The sequence below is a fragment of the Suncus etruscus genome, chromosome 6 (genome assembly GCF_024139225.1).
Source record: "Suncus etruscus isolate mSunEtr1 chromosome 6, mSunEtr1.pri.cur, whole genome shotgun sequence".
Lineage (NCBI taxonomy): Eukaryota > Metazoa > Chordata > Mammalia > Eulipotyphla > Soricidae > Suncus > Suncus etruscus.
In genome coordinates, this window is record NC_064853.1 from 31,644,565 (window position 1) to 31,662,756 (window position 18,192).

General features: G+C 51.1%; 1 protein-coding gene across 1 annotated transcript; it reads left to right on the forward strand.

Moving 5' to 3' along the window:
• POMGNT1 (protein O-linked mannose N-acetylglucosaminyltransferase 1 (beta 1,2-)) lies at nt 1–15,755 on the forward strand. The gene is made up of 22 exons (XM_049774733.1): nt 1–132; nt 606–784; nt 1,648–1,762; nt 1,897–2,015; nt 4,868–4,933; nt 5,021–5,134; nt 6,895–7,012; nt 7,304–7,402; nt 7,531–7,658; nt 7,993–8,063; nt 8,246–8,321; nt 8,502–8,585; nt 8,673–8,714; nt 8,931–8,989; nt 9,234–9,306; nt 9,396–9,524; nt 9,601–9,726; nt 11,186–11,250; nt 11,388–11,432; nt 14,311–14,446; nt 14,881–14,990; nt 15,069–15,755. The coding sequence occupies exons 2-22, from the start codon at nt 665–667 to the stop codon at nt 15,154–15,156; spliced, it is 1,983 nt and encodes a 660-aa protein (XP_049630690.1). The 5' UTR covers nt 1–132; nt 606–664; the 3' UTR covers nt 15,157–15,755.
• The last annotated feature ends 2,437 nt before the right edge of the window (nt 15,756–18,192 follow it).

Here is an 18,192-nt window from a genome sequence, read left to right on the forward strand (position 1 = left end):
CGGGGCGGGGCGCGAGCGGGCGAGTGAGCGGGCAGCGGGCGAGCGGCATGGAGGAGGCGGAGGCCCCGGCGCGCCGGGCAGAGCAGAGCAGCGGGCCCGAGAGGAGCCCGAGCGGTCCGGGGCCCCTGAGCCGTGAGTGCAGCCGGGCAGGGCACCCCGGGGGTGGGTTGCGGCCCGGGCAGGTCCCCGGAGGGAGTGAGTGCTCGGCTGGCCCGGGCCCCGCGCCTGGGAAGGAAGGAACAAGAGCCGGGCCAGATGTGGGGGGCTAGGGGCAGAAAGGGGTGCAAGATGGGGGGCTCGCTGCCCTTTATACCCAGCCCAGGACGGGCATGGCACGGGCTAGGGGCCTTCCAGCAGCTCCCTGGACCTTCACAGCTGCCCACTTACTTGGCCCTTCCTTCCTTCCCCCCTTGCTGCCCTGGACAGCGCCCCGTCCCTTTGCCCATCTGACCCCGGGAGAAGTTGAGCCACTTTCTCCTGGGCAGGTAGCCAGGGTGCTGGGGGCTGGGGGGGTACCGTGCTCTAATCTCCCCCTTCCTCCAGAAGATATCAGCTATCTTATCTGGAGGAACACCTCACCCCATGCGTCCCTCTGCTCCCCTCAGATTCCTGAAGGCATGGGTTGGCCAGGACAGTGGTGACCCCCACGCCAACCCAATCCGGCATGGAAGACTGGAAGCCCGGCCCCCACATCAAGCCCTTTGGGGCACGGAAGAAGCGGAGCTGGTATCTGACCTGGAAGTATAAACTGACTAACCAGAGGGCCTTGAGGAGATTCTGTCAGGTACAGACATGTTCCAGCTTTATAAATCCCAATCTTCCCATGGGCCCTGGCACATTATCTCCACTGCCTCTCCCCCCCCCCATCCTGGAAGAACTAGTGGGTTCCACAGGGAATCCCCTCCCCCCTTTGTTGATTCCCTACCAGCCAATGGTCTTGGTCCAGAATTCTGGAATCAGAACCCAAGTGCAACCTACAAGACTTCTGATCATGGAAACCTGAAGAGCGATGAGGAGGGCTTTGTTCTGGGTTGCACATACCTCTAGAAACTCATTATGGAGGGAACCAAAGAAATCAAGGCATCAAATTGGGAAATGCAGGATGCACTCTCATGAGTTTAAGAGCTCAGAAAAGGTCTCTGGAGGAGATGGTTGGGGAGAAACCAGGGGTTTAGAGCTGAGCACAGAGGGAAGTCTCCCCGTGTCCTCACTATAGCCAGGGCTGTCTTTGCAGAAAAGACCCTCAACCTGAAGGGGACCCCTTTTTTTTTCGTTTGTTTTTGGGCCACACCTGGCTGTGCTCAAATTATTCTCCTGGTTCTGCACTCAGGGATTACTACTGGCTGGATCGGGACCATATGGGGTACCATGGATTGAACTTGAGTCGGCTGAGTGCAAGGCAAATACCCTACCTGCTGTACTATCACTCTGGCCTCTATATATTTGTTTATTTTTATTTTGGGCTCTTAATTTTATGAAGCTAAGGGATGTCTACATTCAGGATTTACTCCAGGCTGTGCTCAGGGGATGATATGGGATGCTGGGGATCGAACCCAGGTCAGCTGTGTGTAAGGCAAGCACCCTACCCACTATATTATCTCTCTAGCCCTGGGATATCTCTTCAGTTGTCCCCATCTGTCCCCTCAGACAGGGGCTGTGCTTTTTCTACTGGTGACTGTCATTGTCAACATCAAGTTGATCCTGGACACACGGCGAGCAATCAATGAGGCCAATGACGACTCAGAGCTGGAGCAAAACTATGGTGGGACCAAATTGAGGATGGGCTTGGTGGGGAGCAGGGAGTGGGATCCCTGGGGTTCCCACAAATAGAATCACAGATAGACCCTAAAAGTTGAGACTACTGGAGGGATTCCCATAACCTGTGGCACTCCACAGATGAGGCCCTGAACCGATTGGAGCCCTCACGACGAAGAGGCAATGGTCCCCAGCGGGCTCTGGATGTAGAAGTGTACTCCAGTCGCAGCAAAGTCTATGTGGCAGTGGATGGCACTACGGTGAGTGGGCTGGTGTCCCGCGTATTTTATTCTGTTCAGAGCATAGTCCTTCTGAGTGGGAACTGCAGCTCCACCAATTTCTAGCTGTGTGACCTTTTCGGTGTGCTTGATACTGGACATAGAACCCAGAACCTCATAGGTGTGTAGCATCTGCTCAGTCACTGAGCTCCATACATGGCCCTTCCTAGTTGAGTGATTTGGGAGGCTTCTGTTTCTCATTTGTAGATTAGGACTAATGATTTCTGCTTTTCAGGATTAAATGGAAGGCATGTAGAATGTCTTACATCTACTAGGATATTAACATATGTGTTGCTAGTATTTGTTTTTTCTTTTTTGGAACTTGTTTTTGTTTGTTTTTGGGTCACACCTGGCAGCGCTTAGGGGTTACTCCTGGCTCTATGCTCAGAAATCGCCCCTGCCAGGTGTGACCCAAAAAAAAAAAAAAAAAAAAAAAAAAGCCAAAACAAAGAAATCACCCCTGGCAGGCACAGGGGACCATATGGGATGCCGGGATTCGAAACACTGTCCTTCTGCATGAAAGGCAAATGCCTTACCCCCGTGCTATCTCCCCGGCCCCTGTTTTTTCTTTTTTGGACCACACCAGACAATGGGTTTTGCTCTGGGTTTGCTCTTGGTTCTTCACTCAGGAATTACTCCTGGCAATGTATGGGGGACCATATGGGATGCTGGGGATTGAACCAGGGTTGTCTGCATGCAGGACTAGGACCCTACCCACTATACAAGCCCCATGATGCCAATACTAATAGGCAGGCAGTCTCTTTCCTTTCATTGTTTTTATTTTTGAGTTGGAACCATACACGGCAATGGTCCACAGTCCATTTGGGGTACCATATGAGTGGGAGATCAAATGGAAGCTTCCTTCATGCTAAGCATGCTCAGCCCTTCGAGCTATCTCTCCAGCCAGTCTGTGGGTTGTTTCATAACTACTTCCTGCCCCTTCTTTGGCATCAGTCTTATCTAAGACACTGGAGTTAATCAAATCTGACCTTAATTAAAGTTACCCCCCCCTTTTTTTTTTTTTTTTTTTGGATTTTGGGCCACATCTTGAGACACTCAGAGGTTATTCTTGGCTCTGTGCTCAGAAATTATTCCTGGCTTGGGGGGACCATATGGGACTCTGGTGGATCGAACCACAGTCCGTCCTCAGCATGCCACCGCTACAGCCTCCCCTTTTTTGGGGGGGACCACACCTGGTGACTCAGGTTACTGCTGACTCTGCTCTTAGAAATTGCTCTTGGCAGGCTCAGGGGACTGTAAGGCATGCTGGGAATCGAACTACTGTTAGTCCTGGATTGGCTGCACACAAGGCAAACGCCCTACCGCTGTGCTATCACTTCTGCCCCTGAGTTACTCTTTGTTTTGTTTTGGTTTGGTTTTTGGGTCACACCCGGCAGCGCTCAGGGGTTACTCCTGGCTCTACACTCAGAAATTGCTCCTGGCAGGCTCGGGGGACCATATGGGATGCCAGGATTCTAACCACCGTCCTTCTGCATGCAAGGCAAACACCCTACCTCCATGCTATCTCTCCAGCCCCTGAGTTACTCTTTTTGAAGGAAATATCTATCAGATTTTTAAAATAATTATCTTTATTTAAATACCGTGATTACAAATATGATTATAGTTGTATGATTACAGTCATGTAAAGAACACCCCCTTCACCAGTGCAACATTCCCAATCTGTCAGATTTTTATCAGATAGTCTGGAGCACTAAGTACCATGAAAGCCAGAAAAGGGAGGGTCATGGAAAAATGTAATCTATCTGGTTTTTTTTTATTTGCTAGCACCTTTGATGCTCAGGGTGTACTTCTTTTTTTTTTTTTTTTTTTTGGTTTTTGGGCCACACCCGGCAGTACTCAGTATTCAGTGGTTACTCCTGGCTGTCTGCTCAGAAATAGCTCCTGGCAGGCACGGGGGACCATATGGGACACCGGGATTCGAACCAACCACCTTAGGTCCTGGATCGGCTGCTTGCAAGGCAAACACCGCTGTGCTATCTCTCCGGGCCCAGGGTGTACTTCTTGCGCTGCACTTAGAGATCACTGATAATGCTACTCAGGGGACCATAGGAGGTGCTAGGGGTCAAACCTGGGTCAGCCATCTGCACAGCAAGTAGCCCTACCCACTGTACTATCTCTCCAGCCCCAGTTGTAATCTCTTTATATTTTCATCTTTGGGTCCATGTGGGGGAATCGTGCAGATTGAATTTGGGCATACAAAGTATGCACTTAGACCCTTTGAGCCACCACCAACCCCAGCCCATGGTGTGATTTCTGTTGGGAGTGCTGGAGAGGTGGCCTTCAAAGTAGACCAGAGAACTGAGAACAGATGGAGAGGTAGGAGGCACTTCTTTTTCTGTCAGTGGGGTGTGTGTTGTTTTTGTTTGTTTGTTTGTTTTTGGGTAATACCTGGCAGCGCTCAGGGGTTACTTTTGGCTCTTTGCTCAGAAATCTCCTGCAGGCTCAGGACCATATGGGATGCTGGGGATCGAAATTGGGTCTGTCTTGGGTTGGCTGAGCACAGGGCAAATACCCTACTGCTATACTATTTATCTGGCACCTCTGTCAGCATTTTTTTTTTTCTTTTTGGGCCACACCTGGTGATGCTCAGGGGTTACTCCTGACTATGTGCTCAGAAATTGCTCCTGGCTTAGGGGACCTATATGAGATGCCGGGGATTGAACCCCAGTTTGTCCTAGGTGTGCAAGGCAGGTGCCCTACCACTGGCGCCACCACTCTGACCCCATCTGTTATCATTTTGTTTTATTTTGACCTACCCATAAGACTTCAAATGGCAGAGTGAAGAGCAGGACTTTGTCTTTTCCACTCTGTAGGTTCTGGAGGATGAGGCCCGGGAGCAGGGTCGGGGCATCCATGTCATCGTCCTCAACCAGGCCACGGTGAGGTTCACTGGGTGAGAGCCCTGGATGGAGGGGAGCTGAGCCTGCCTTGCTTGTGACACTAACTCACAGAAGCTGTGTCCCCAGGGCCATGTGATGGCAAAGCGTGTGTTTGACACATATTCACCTCACGAGGATGAGGCCATGGTGCTTTTCCTCAATATGGTTTCCCCCGGCCGAGTGCTCATCTGTGCTGTCAAGGTCAGTGACTGTCTGGTCTATTGCCCCTCTTCCTGCCTCTGCCCTATTCATGGCCCCTGCTCTGCATAGTTGGTTAAAGTGTGGAAAAAGGTGACTTGTTTCAGTTGGGCACTTTCTGTGTGTCAGGCACTATGCTGGGAATATGTTGTGAAGCTAGAGTCCATCCTAGGGCAAGAGCCGGTAAATGTGTAATGTCAAGAAATGATGACTGGGGCTGGAATGGTGGTGCAAGTGGTAAGACATCTGCCTTACTTGCGCTAACCTAGGATGGACCAAGGTTTGATCCCTCCCCCCCTCCCCCCGGGCATCCCATATGGTCCCCCAAGCCAGGAGTGATTTCTGAGCGCAAAGCCAAGAGTAATCCCTGAGCATCAGGTGTGGCTCAAAAAGAAAACAATAAAGAAATTGTGACTTTTACAAAGGAAAAGGGGAAACAGGCTTGTGTTATTTGACCAGCAAGACTTCTGTGAACAGAAAGCTAGAGTGTGTGTGCCAGGTAAACTGTCCTCAGAAAGAGTTTTTTTGGGGGTGGAGGCTATACCTGGCAGCAGGGGATACTTCTAGCTCTGCGCTCAGAAATCACTCCTGGCTCAGGGGACCATATGGGATGCTGGGGATCAAACCGCATCCGTCCTCAGTCAGCCGCATGCAAGGGAAACGCCCTACCACTGTGCTACCACTCCAGCCCCAGGAAGAGCATTTTGCATAGGAGGAATAATGTGCAAAGTCCCAGAGTAGGGAGGTGCTTAGCAAGCTTGGGCAGCATGGAAGATATAAGTAGAGCAGGAGATGAAGAGGGTAGGAGGAGAGTAGTAGGTGTCAAGTCTTAGAGCTATGAGGGTGGGGCACAGAGTGTATGGAATCCCATGAAGCATGGAGTAGACTGGGGATCCTGGATGGTTCTTAAACTCTTTTTTTTTTTTTCATTTCGGTTTTTGGGTCACACCTGGCAGCGCTCGAGGTTACACCTGGCTCTACGCTCAGAAATTGCTCTTGGCAGGCTCAGGGGACCATATGGGATGTCAAGATTTGAACCTCCGACCTTCTGCATGCAAGGCATATGCCTTACCTCCATGCTATCTCTCTGGCCCCAGTTCTTTTTTTTTTTTTTTTTTGGTTTTTGGGCCACATCCGGCGGTGCTCAGGGGTTACTCCTGGCTGTCTGCTCAGAAATAGCTCTTGGCAGGCACGGGGGACCATATGGGACACTGGGATTCGAACCAACCACCTTTGGTCCTGGATCGGCTGCTTGCAAGGCAAACGTCGCTGTGCTATCTCTCCAGGCCCCTAAACTTTTTTTTTTTTGATTTTTGTGTCAACCTGGCAGCGCTCAGGGGTCACTCCTGGCTCCAGGCTCAGAAATCGCTCCTGGCAGGCTTGGGGGACCATATGGGATGCTGGGGGATCAAACCACAGTCCTTCTGCATGCAAGGCAAATGCCTTACCGCCATGCTATCTCTCTGGCCCCCGGTTCTTAAACTCTTTTTTTTTTTTTTTGGCCACACCCATTTGATGCTCAGGGGTTACTCCTGGCTAGAGCGCTCAGAAATTCCCCTGGCTTGGGGGGACCATATGGAACGCTGGGGGATCGACCCGCAGTCCTTCCTTGGCTAGCGCTTGCAAGGCAGACACCTTACCTCTAGCGCCACCTTCCCGGCCCCATTTATTCAGTATCTTTAATTATATGTTTTTCCTTGGTATTAACACATAGTTTTTGCTGGAAACCTGTGATAGCCTAACCGTCTTCTCTGGTCTTTCAGGATGAGGGCTCCTTCCACCTCAAAGACACAGCCAAAGCTCTGCTAAGGAGCCTGGGCAGCCAGGCTGGCCCTGCCTTAGGTTGGAGGGACACCTGGGCCTTTGTGGGGCAAAAAGGAGGTATGGCAACCATAGGCCATTCACCCTGTAGCATTCAATCAAGACCTGGGAGCTGGGAGCACCCCAAGGACATGAAATGGGATGGGGACAGTGGTAGGGGACTGGATGAAAGTGAACAGGGAGCAGAGTAATGTGCTTGCCTTGCAAACTGCTAACCCTATTCAGTCCCCTGCACTGCATATGGCCCTTGTTACCACCAGGGGTCACTCCTGAGTGCAGAGGGCAGGGAGGTGGGAAAATGCTTGGGAATGAGCCAGTGTTCCCATTGCTTCTCATTTCTGCTCTGGCCAGGCCCCATCCTTGGGGAGAAGCATTCTAAGTCGCCTGCCCTCTCCTCTTGGGGGGATCCAGTGCTGCTAAAGACAGATGTGCCCCTGAGCTCAACTGAAGGTGGGTCTGTTTCGTAGGTGATGGACATTTGGGTCCTCTTAGGGCGGATTTATTGGGTGGATTCTTGGGGTTTCTCAGACCACACCAATCTCATGCCCCGATTCCTCTCATTCCGTCTCTCCCATCAGAGGCAGAATGCCACTGGGCAGACACAGAGCTAAACCGTCGGCGCCGGCGTTTCTGCAGCAAAGTTGAGGGATATGGGAGTGTATGCAGCTGCAAAGACCCCACCCCCATTGAGTTCACTCCAGACCCCGTGAGTCGGGGCCTCAGGCATGGGCTGGCTTTTTCCCAGCATGGCAAGGGACCCCAGAAGGTACTTGTGGACTTTTCCTACCCCATCCTGCCTGTGAGTGAAGCAGGATTTATACCGAGCTTTGAAAGAAAAACAAGGGGCATCTGGTCTGGGGCCCAAGGTCAGGCCATGTAGACAAGTCCCAGTTATAGGTGGGCCAGTGTGTGGAGTCTGTAACAGGAAAGGTGCCCCTGTCTTGCTCTCTATTCTCCTTCTCCCTTCAGAACTATTCCCTAGGGGGCGCTCCACTTTGACAGGGATATAAGTCAGGAATTAAAAGCTGTTTCTCTCTCAGCTCCCAAACAACAAGGTCCTCAACATACCCGTGGCTGTCATTGCAGGGAACAGGCCTAATTATCTGTACAGGTGAGCCTAAGGGCAGAGTACAAGCATGTGGGAGCCCCAGGCTCACCTAACTAGGGGAGACGCCACAGGTCCCATGCCCATTTGCTTCTGTGGGTGAACCTGGGGAACCCAGGCTCTTGTGTCATTATGGAGGGAACTCCCGCTTTGAGGGAACAGAGATTAATTATGCTCTGACTCTTCAGGATGCTGCGCTCCCTGCTCTCAGCCCAGGGGGTGTCTCCTCAAATGATCACCGTTTTCATTGATGGCTACTATGAGGTGAGTAAGGTGTGGCGGCTTCCAGTGGAGCAGAGCACAGAGCTGTGGGTGCCAAGTGCAATGATTCCTGGGGACCAGCAGAGGAGACTCTCGCCCAGGCAGGGCTGGCTGTACCGTGTGAAGGGCTGGGCAGGTGGGAGGCAGGGCTGTCACCTGGTGACCAGTGGCCTTGCCCCCCAGGAACCAATGGATGTAGTAGCACTGTTTGGTCTGAGGGGCATCCAGCATACTCCAATTAGCATCAAGAATGCTCGAGTGTCTCAGGTACTGCCTAGCAGGGGTGGAAGGGACAGACACCTATCTGGCCCTGAGTCCACCCCAGACCTCACAACCCTGTTTCCAACCCCACAGCACTACAGGGCCAGTCTCACCGCCACTTTCAACCTGTTTCCGGTGAGTAGGAGGAAATTTCTGGCTTAGGGAGGGGAATCATGGACATAGTCTGGTCTTCAGTGTTGAACATGTTCTTCCCTTTCTAATTTCTAACTATGAGTTGGAAAAAAGTGGTATGTGTGTGTGTGAGGTAGTGCTGCCTGCAAAGTTGCCTGGGCGTAGAGGAGACCCAAATAGAAAGGCATTCCCTGGGATCATGTCCTCTTCCTCCTGCAGGAAGCCAAGTTTGCTGTGGTTCTGGAAGAGGACCTGGACATTGCTGTGGACTTTTTCAGGTGAGGGGAGGGCCCTTGCATGCAGCTCCATAAGAACCTGGAAGCTCTCCTGCTGGCTTTTGACTTGACTGGAAGAGGAGAATGAGGCATGAGGTGTCAAAGCCTGAAAGTGAGGGAAACTGTGAGTCAAGGCAGGAGAGTAGTGGTCAGAATGGAGGAAGGCTGCTGCCTGGAAGCAGGAAGGAGTGTGAATCCTGAGTCCTGGCTGTGGCCTCTCTCTGAATCTGTGACTTCTGCCTCTCAGTTTCCTGAGCCAGTCCATCCACCTGCTGGAGGAGGACAGCAGCGTGTACTGTATCTCCGCCTGGAATGACCAGGTAGGCTGAGTAGCCAAGGCTCAGCTGGGGAATTAAAGAGACCCTGAGCTAATCAGTCCCCCACCCTGCATTATGGCCCCTCTTCCTAGGGGTACGAACACACGGCTGAGGACCCAGCACTGCTGTACCGTGTGGAGACCATGCCTGGGCTGGGCTGGGTGCTCCGAAAGTCCTTGTACAAGGACGAGCTGGAGCCTAAGTGGCCTACGCCAGAAAAGGTAGAGGGGAAGGGGAGAGGGCTGGAGTGCCCTTCCAGCTGAGAACCTCGTAACCTTCTGATTATTTCCCCCCCAGCTCTGGGATTGGGACATGTGGATGCGCATGCCCGAACAGCGCCAAGGACGGGAGTGTATCATCCCTGACGTTTCCCGGTCTTACCACTTCGGCATTGTGGGCCTCAACATGAATGGCTACTTTCATGTGAGTAGGAGGCAGGGCCATGAGAAAGGGCAGTGGTCAAGAGCGAGGACATGGGAGCAATCACAGTTCTGCCGCTTACTAGCTGACTAGCGCAGGGAATTCTCTTTTGCTTCAGTTTCTTTATTTGTAAAATAAGAATAATGGTCTGATGCACTAAGAAGGTGTCTCAGTGGAGCCTGTGCTGGCATGTATGAGACTCAAGTTTAATCTCCGGCACCTAAGAAGTAACTGAGTAAGTATCTGATAGGATCTTGAGACTGAGGCTTAAATGAGTTAGTACATGTAGAATGCTTTGGCTTGTAAGCATTATATAAGGGTTAGCGAGTATTATTTTTATTATTACTATTCATAGCCCTAGACTGTGGGTGTGGGGAGGGTATTTCTGCCACCAGGCACTGATGCAGCCCTGCCAGCTCTGGCCTCTTCTGTCCTCACCAGTGCTGGGGTCTGTCCCTGCTCCAGAAGTGTGTAAGGACATGTCCCCAGTACCCACCCCCTATCTGGCTTTGCCTGAAGAGCCACTTCCCAGTAGTAGCCAGTTACAAAGGATTGAATCCCGTCCAGCTTGGAACCTCCTGGAAGCCAGGAAGGCCCTCAGAGACAAGCTAAAATAAGACAGATGCCTGCTCATCTCCCAGAGAGAGGAAGGCATTTACCTTGCTCTTCTCAGGACCTTAAGTCATAGCAGTTTCCCCTCTCTGGGTCCAATCAGTCCTCTTGTCCTTCAGTGCCCACAGACCTGCTCCTGGCTTCAGGGGTTTTAAAATTGCAGTAGAAGGAGAGCACACGGAGAATCCTGGGTTTAATACCCAAAACTCTAAAAACAAACAATGTAAAGAAATAGAGAGGGGCTGGAGAGATAGTACAGCAAATAAGGCACTTGCCTTGCATGTGGCCGACCTGGGTTCAGTCCCCTGCACCCTACATTATATTTCTCTCCCTGAGCCACCTCAGAAGCCTACCAGGAGTAATCTCAGAGCATAGAGCCAGGACTAAGCCCTGAGCAATGTGGAGTGATAATACCAAATGCTTATCTTGCACTTGGTCAACCCAGCCAGAATTGATCCTTAGCAACCTGTATGGTTCCCCAAGCCCTTCAGGACTGATTCCTGAGTAAAAGCAAAGCAGGAATAAGCCCTGAGTACACTCAGATGTGACCCAAAGATTCTCCCAAAAACCCAAAAAAAGAAAGAGAACCCCACAATAGCCCAGGGAGAATCACTGGAGACAGGGCCTAGCTCAAAGTCAGTAGCACGAGCTGCCAGTGCAAACCCGTGCATGTGAGGCAGAGCCCAAATGAGAGCTTGCTGAGGACACTGTACAAGGCTGGGGAGGGCAGGAGGGATATGGGGAGGTGCTTTTCTAGGCCTAGGGCTTTATTTGTGTGCCTGGGAGGGATATGGTGAGCCAGTAGACAGGTGGGGTATCAGCAGGTTCCAAATCTCTCTGCCTATCCCAGGAGGCCTACTTCAAGAAGCACAAGTTCAACACCGTTCCAGGTGTCCAGCTCAGGAACGTAGACAGGTGAGAGCTGGGGACAGGGGCAAGAGGAGGAGGTTGAGGGGCTTGGATGATCCATCCCTTTTCCAGGTCATTCCTTACCCAGTCATTAGGTCCTAAGAGGCTCCCAGGTCGCTTGACCAATTTCTTCCTCCCTTTAGCCTGAAGAAGGAAGCTTATGAAGTGGAAATTCACAGGCTGCTCAGGTATAGCCTTGGGCTGTTGTGGGGGGGGGGGCGGAGGCAGTACATAATGAGGAGTTAGGCTGCAAAATGAAAAGCAAGCCCCCAGGAGCTAGAGAGATAGCACAGGGGCCAGAGAGATAGCATGGAGGTAAGGCATTTACCTTTCATGCAGAAGGTCATCTCATCCTGCGTCCCATATGGTCCCCCATGCATGCCAGGAGCAATTTCTGAGCACGGAGCCAGGAAAAACCCCTGAGCACTGCCGGGTGTGACCCAAAAACCACACACACACACACAAAAAAAAGAGAGATAGCACAGCAGGCATTTTGCCTTGCAGGCAGCCAATTCAGGAAGATCTGTGGTTCAAATCCTGTCATCCCATATGGTCCCCATGCCTGCCAGGAGTGATCACTGAGCTCAGAGCCAGGAGTAACTTTCTGAGCACTGCCAGGTGTAATCCCAAAACAAACAAACAAACAAATGAGGCAAGTTCCCCTATATGAAAATGGTTAAGATTTGAGGCCATGGGGCCGGAGAGATAGCATGGAGGTAAGGTGTTTACCTTGCATGCAGAATGTTGGTGGTGCAAATCCTGGCATCCCATATGGTCCCCTGAGCCTGCAAGAAGCAATGTCTTTTCTTTCTTTCTTTCTCTTTCTTTCTTTCTTTCTTTCTTTCTTTCTTTCTTTCTTTCTTTCTTTCTTTCTTTCTTTCTTTCTTTCTTTCTTTCTTTCTTTCTTTCTTTCTTTCTTTCTTTCTTTCTTTCTTTCTTTCTTTCTCTCTCTCTCTCTCTCTCTCTCTCTTTCTCTCTCTCTCTCTCTCTCTCTCTCTCTCTCTCTCTCTCTCTCTCTCTCTCTCTTTCTTTTTCCTTGGGCCACACCCGTTTGATGCTCAGGGGTTACTCCTGGCTAGAGCGCTCAGAAATTGCCCCTGGCTTGGGGGGACCATATGGGACACGGGGGATCGAACCACAGTCCTTTCTTGGCTAGCACTTGCAAGGCAGACACCTTACCTCTAGCGCCACCTCGCCGGCCCCATGCAAGGAACGATTTCTGAACATAGAGCCAGGAGTAACCCCCTGAGCGTGGCCGGGGTTACCAAAAAAAAAAAAAAAGATTTGAGGCCAGAACAATATTACTGAGGAGCGTGCTTGCCTGGCACCAACTAGGTTTGATCCCCAGCACCCCATATGATCCTCTTAAGTCTGCCAGGAGTGTTCTCTGAGCACCACTGGATGTGGCCACATTAAATACTAAAAAAAACAAAAGTGAGGTCCCAGGTTCAGTTCCCTGTGCTCTACTGGATGTACCCTCCCTCCCCGATAAAACCAGAGCCAGAGAAAGGAAAGAACCTTGTAGCCAAGCTCAGTTAGATTCCCCAGCACCACATGAAAATATGTCATTTCTGGGGGCCGGGTGGTGGCGCTGAAGGTAAGGTGCCTGCCTTGCCTGCGCTAGCCTAGGACGGACCGCGGTTCGATCCCCCGGCGTCCCATATGGTCCCCCAAGAAGCCAGGAACAACTGAGCGCATAGCCAGGAGTAACCCCTGAGCGTCACAGGGTGTGGCCCAAAAACCAAAAAAACCAAAAAAAAAAAAAAAAAATGTCATTTCTGAGCACAGAGCCAGGAGTAAGCCCTGAAAACTCAGGGGTAGTCTTCAAACCCCCAAACAAGAACACAACAAATAAAAACAAAATAGGGGCCGGCGAGGTGGTGCTAGAGGTAAGGTGTCTGCCTTGCAAGCGCTAGCCAAGGAAAGACCGAGGTTCGATCCCCGGCGTCTCATATGGTCCCCCCAAGCCAGGGGCGATTTCTGAGCACTTAGCCAGGAGTAACCCCTGAGCGTCAAACAGGTGTGGCCCAAAAAACTAAAAACAAAAACAAAAACAAAAAAATCATGATTGGGGCCAGAGCGATAGTATAGAAGGTAGGGCATTTGCCTTGCATACAGCTGACCTGAAATGGACCCGGGTTCAATCCTGCCATCTCATATGGTCCTCCAAGCCTGCCAGAAGAGATTTTTGAGCACAGAACAGGGGGACTCCTGAGCTCTGCTAGGGTTAAATAAATAGATAGATAAATAAATAAATGATAAGTGAACAAATGCTTTTTTTTTTTTTTTTTTTTGGTTTTTGGGCCACTCCCGGCGGTGCTCAGGGGTTACTCCTGGCTGTCTGCTCAGAAATAGCTCCTGGCAAGCACGGGAGACCATATGGGACACCGGGATTCGAACCAACCACCTTTGGTCCTGGATTGGCTGCTTGCTATCTCTCCGACAAATGCATATTTTAAAACTTTACTTATTGATTGATGATTGGTTTCTGGGCCACACTCAGCAGTGCTCAGGGGTCACTCCTGGCTCTGTACTCAGAAATCGCCCCTGGCAGGCTGGGGGACCATATAGGATGCTGGGAATCAAACTGGGTCCCTCCTGGGTCGGCCCACATGCAAGGCAAATGCCCCACCATTATGCTATCTCTCTGGCCCCAATGCTTTTTTTGGGGGGTGGGTTTGGGTCATACCCGGCAACGCTCAGGGATTCGAACCACCGTCCTTCTGCATGCAAGGAAAACACCTTACCCCCATGCTATCTTTCCGGCCCCAATAAGTGCATTTATTAAAATGCACATTATTAAGAATGTACTGTCTATGGGGCCAGAGTGATAGCACAATGAATAGGGCATTTGCCTTGCACAAAGTTGACCCGGATTTGATCCTGGCATCTCATATGAGCCTGAGCCTGCCAGGAGTAAATTCTGAGTGCAGAGCCAGTAGTAACTCCTGAATGCCACCAGGTGTGCCACCAGTCCTCAAGAGCAAAGCTTTTTAGTAAGTCAGGGCTCTTCGTAACACACACGCAAGGCAGGCTCTGTCTTAGCCCTCCCTAACCCCACTGCAGTGAAGCTGAGGTTCTGGACCACACCAAGAACCCTTGTGAAGACTCCTTCCTGCCAGACACAGAAGGTCACACCTATGTGGCCTTCATCCGAATGGAGAAAGAGGATGACTTCACCACCTGGACCCAGCTTGCCAAGGTGCACCACCCTCACGATACCCATCCTGAGACAGAGGGCCAGCACTTAGGTTCTAAAGCTTTCCACTCCAGAACCCTCCCTGCATACCCTGAGAATAAGCCCTTGAATTCCTCTGTCCTCCTCTTAGAAGATGTGACCACTTACAAAGAAAAGGTCTGGGGGGGGCCGGGCGGTGGCGCTGGAGGTAAGGTGCCTGCCTTGCCTGCGCTAGCCTAGGACGGACCGCGGTTCGATCCCCCGGTGTCCCATATGGTCCCCCAAGAAGCCAGGAGCAACTTCTGAGCGCATAGCCAGGAGTAACCCCTGAGCGGCACAGGGTGTGGCCCAAAAACCAAAAAAAAAAAAAAAAGAAAAGGTCTGGGGGTGGGCGGAGGGGTCTTCAGCGGTCCCTCCCAAATCCTTCTGATCCTTGCTCTCCCTGCCTCCCTGCCTAGTGCCTCCATATCTGGGACCTAGATGTGCGTGGCAACCACCGGGGCTTGTGGAGATTGTTTCGGAAGAAGAACCACTTTCTGGTGGTGGGGGTCCCAGCCTCCCCTTACTCGTGAGTAACCCTCCTGCCCTGGGGAGTGGGGAAGTCGTGAATGGCCTCCTCCAACACTTTTTCAAATTAACTTTGCAGAGTGAAGAAGCCACCATCAGTCATCCCAATTTTTCTGGAGCCACCCCCAAAGGAGGAGGGAGCCCTGGGAGCCGCAGAACAGGCATGAGACCTCTGGGACCCTGTGGGGCTGGGTACTGTGTACCCCTAGGCAAGCTGGCCCTTCGCCCCATCCTGTAGGATTTTGTAGACACTGGCAGGGGCTGGGCTGGTTTTTTTTTTTTTTTAACATGCGACTTAATTACTAACTACAAGGGGAGGTTTCCCCTGCTGCAACTCCCCTGTTCCTGAGTTTGGAGGTCTATTTATTTACTCCCTTGTTGGGAAAGGGCAGGAGAACAGTACCTGGGAGTCGCTGCAGACCCTGGACAGTCGCTTCTGCCCTTTATACACGCCCTCCTCCAGGCCTGGCTCAGAATCTAACCTATTTATTGACTGTCATTGGGCCTTGGAAACAGGCAGACTGCGCCTAAAGGGCCTTGCCCTCTTTCTGGACTGGGGTGCTGCCCTGAGGGTAGGGCTGGCTCTTACTCAGGAAACTGCTGTCCCCGCCCTGTGGACGGGCCCAACTGGGCCCCCCCTGCTGAAGCAGGCCCCCTCAGAGACCCTCAGACACTGAACCAGGCCACTTCTCAGCCTCTTCTTTGTCCAGGTTTCCAAAGCTGGATGAGGTGGTCATTGATTAAAAAAGGATAAAACCTCTGGGAATGAGTCTTGTGATTGTGTGAGTGTGTGTGAGTGAGTGAGTGTGTGTGTGTGTGTGTGTGTGTGTGTGTGTGTGTGTGTGTGTGTGTGTGTGTGTAATCAGGAATAAGGACTGAGTCGAGAGAAACCTTGGTAAAGAGCAAGAATTTCTAGAGTCTTTAGCGTATTTGGTATGCAGAATTTCACATCTAGACATTTTTCTGGAGAAAAGCCATTATTTTCATCAGATTTCTACCTGGTTAGCAACCTAAAGAAGTTAGGAAGAATTGAGGTAGAAGTTAGAAATAGCAGGAGAGTTGAGGCTGAAGCGATAGTACAGCAGGTATGGTGTTTGTCTGGCAGAATAAGGCTGACCTAGATTCTATCTGCAGTACCCCATATTGTCCCTCAAGCACCACTAGGAGTGAAGAGCCAGGAGTAAATCCTGAGCACTGCTGGGTCTCAAATAACAAAACAAAAAGAAAAGCAGTAGGAAATAGAAGTGATTGTTCAGAATGTAGGTGTCTTGACCCAAGGTTAGGGCTTGAGGTAGAGGGTTCTGTGATTAAGGACTTAGCATCAGGAGGGTGAGTTTTTTGTTTGTTTGTTTGTTTGTTTGTTTGTTTTTGGGCCACACCCGGTGACGCTCAGGGGTTACTCCTGGCTATGCACTCAGAAGTCGATCCTGGCTTGGGGGACCGTATGGGACACCAGGGGATCGAATCGCAGTCCATCCTAGGCTAGCGCAGGCAAGGCAGGCACCTTACCTCTAGCGCCACCATGCTGGCCCCAGGAGGGTGAGTTTTTGTCAGGAGGCCATTCACTGCTTCCTCATTCCCCAGAGCAAGAAGGTTACTCACTCAGGTTTGTTTTTTGGGCCAGACTCAGGGTGCTCTGGGGTTACTCCTGGCTATCTGCTCAGAAATAGCTCCTGACAGGGGGACCATATGGGACTCTGGGATTCAAAGTAACCATCTTAGGTCCTGGATCGGCTGCTTGCAAGGCAAACACTGCTGTGCTATCTCTCCGGCCCTTACTCACTCTTTTTTTGTGCTCACGGTTTTGTTCTTAGTTCTGAGTTCAGGGGCTCATGCCTAGTAGAACTCAAGGACCAAATGTAGTGCTACCAGAGATTGAATACAGGTCAGCTGCTTGTAAGGCAAATGCCCTACTAGGTGCTGTCCTATTTCAGAGGTGCCTGAAGGATGAGTTTTGAACCTCTCTCAAGAAGGAATCTATCTGTGGAGCTTTCAAGGTGGACCTAATGAGCTCCTCCTAGGAGCCCGGGTCATGGAGACAGGCACCGACTAGCACTTCCTCCCTGTCACCTCTCTCTACCTTTGCTTCCTCCACCTGCAGCTCAACTTGGAGCCATCAAGGTCTGCGTGAAGCTGTGTGGACATTTTTCACTGCCCTGACGCCTTTAGTGTTTGCTGGAGTTAGAGATAGCGCTGGAGGTACCACGACACTAGGGTAAGAAGCCAGAAGCCCATGATAAGGTAGAGGCCTGCCCTGGGCAAACAAATGGCTTCTAGCTTCCTTACAGGCACTATGAGGCAAGGTGAGGAGTGGGTGAGGGTGAGAGGGGTGGATGCCATTCCATCGGAGGCATTCCCCTGGAGGGCTACTGATCTGGGTCTCTCTGAATAGTCTACCATGTGGCTTAGAACAGGTTGCTATTCCTTTGGAAATTCAGCAAGGGCTGTGGGTTCTGGACTATCCCTGGAAGGAGGGGTCTGAGAAGTAGAGGAAGGAAACTGGCCTGCCACATGGGACTTTCCTTGATGGGAGTCACCATTATCCTCCATAGATAGTCTCCTTCCTTCTGGTATTCCAGATTCAATATGAGTCAGGTTTATCTCAGGGAGAGGCCAATATGGCTTCAAGAAATTGTGTCAGTTAGGACACACACACACACACACACAGTATTTTATTGTTCGTTTTTGGGTCACACCCGGCAGTGCTCAGAGGTTACTCCTGGCTCCACACTCAGAAATCGCTCCTGGCAGGCTTAGGGGACCATATGGGATGCCGGGATTCGAACCAATGACCTTCTGTATGAAAGGCAAATGCCTTACCTCAATGCTATCTCTCCGGCCCTCAAACACAGTATTTTAGAGTCAAGATTTTGGGGCCTGACCTTTCTTTCTTTCTTTCTTTCTTTTTTTCTTTTTTTTTTTTTTTTTTGGTTTTTGGGTCACATCCAGCAGTGCTCAGGGGTTACTCCTGGCTCCATGCTCAGAAAATCGCCTCTGGCAGGCATGGGGGACCATATGGGATGCCAGGATTGAACCACCATTTTTCTGCATGAAAGGCAAACGCCTTACCTCCTTGCTACTCTCCAGCCTTTCAAGTACTTGTATGAGCTAGGACACACACACACACACACACACACACACACACACACACACTTTTTTGTTTGTTTGGGGTTTTTGGCCACACCTAGTGGTGCTCGGGTTAC

What these genes read in the sequence shown, in the direction of transcription:
- POMGNT1 (XM_049774733.1), top strand. Translation starts at nt 665, where the DNA reads ATGGAAGACTGGAAGCCCGGCCCCCACATCAAGCCCTTTGGGGCACGG. An exon ending in CCACTTTCAACCTGTTTCCG is followed by an intron (nt 8,715 to 8,930) that starts GTGAGTAGGAGG and finishes TTCCTCCTGCAG; the next exon opens with GAAGCCAAGTTTGCTGTGGT. An exon ending in CAGCTCAGGAACGTAGACAG is followed by an intron (nt 11,251 to 11,387) that starts GTGAGAGCTGGG and finishes TCCTCCCTTTAG; the next exon opens with CCTGAAGAAGGAAGCTTATG.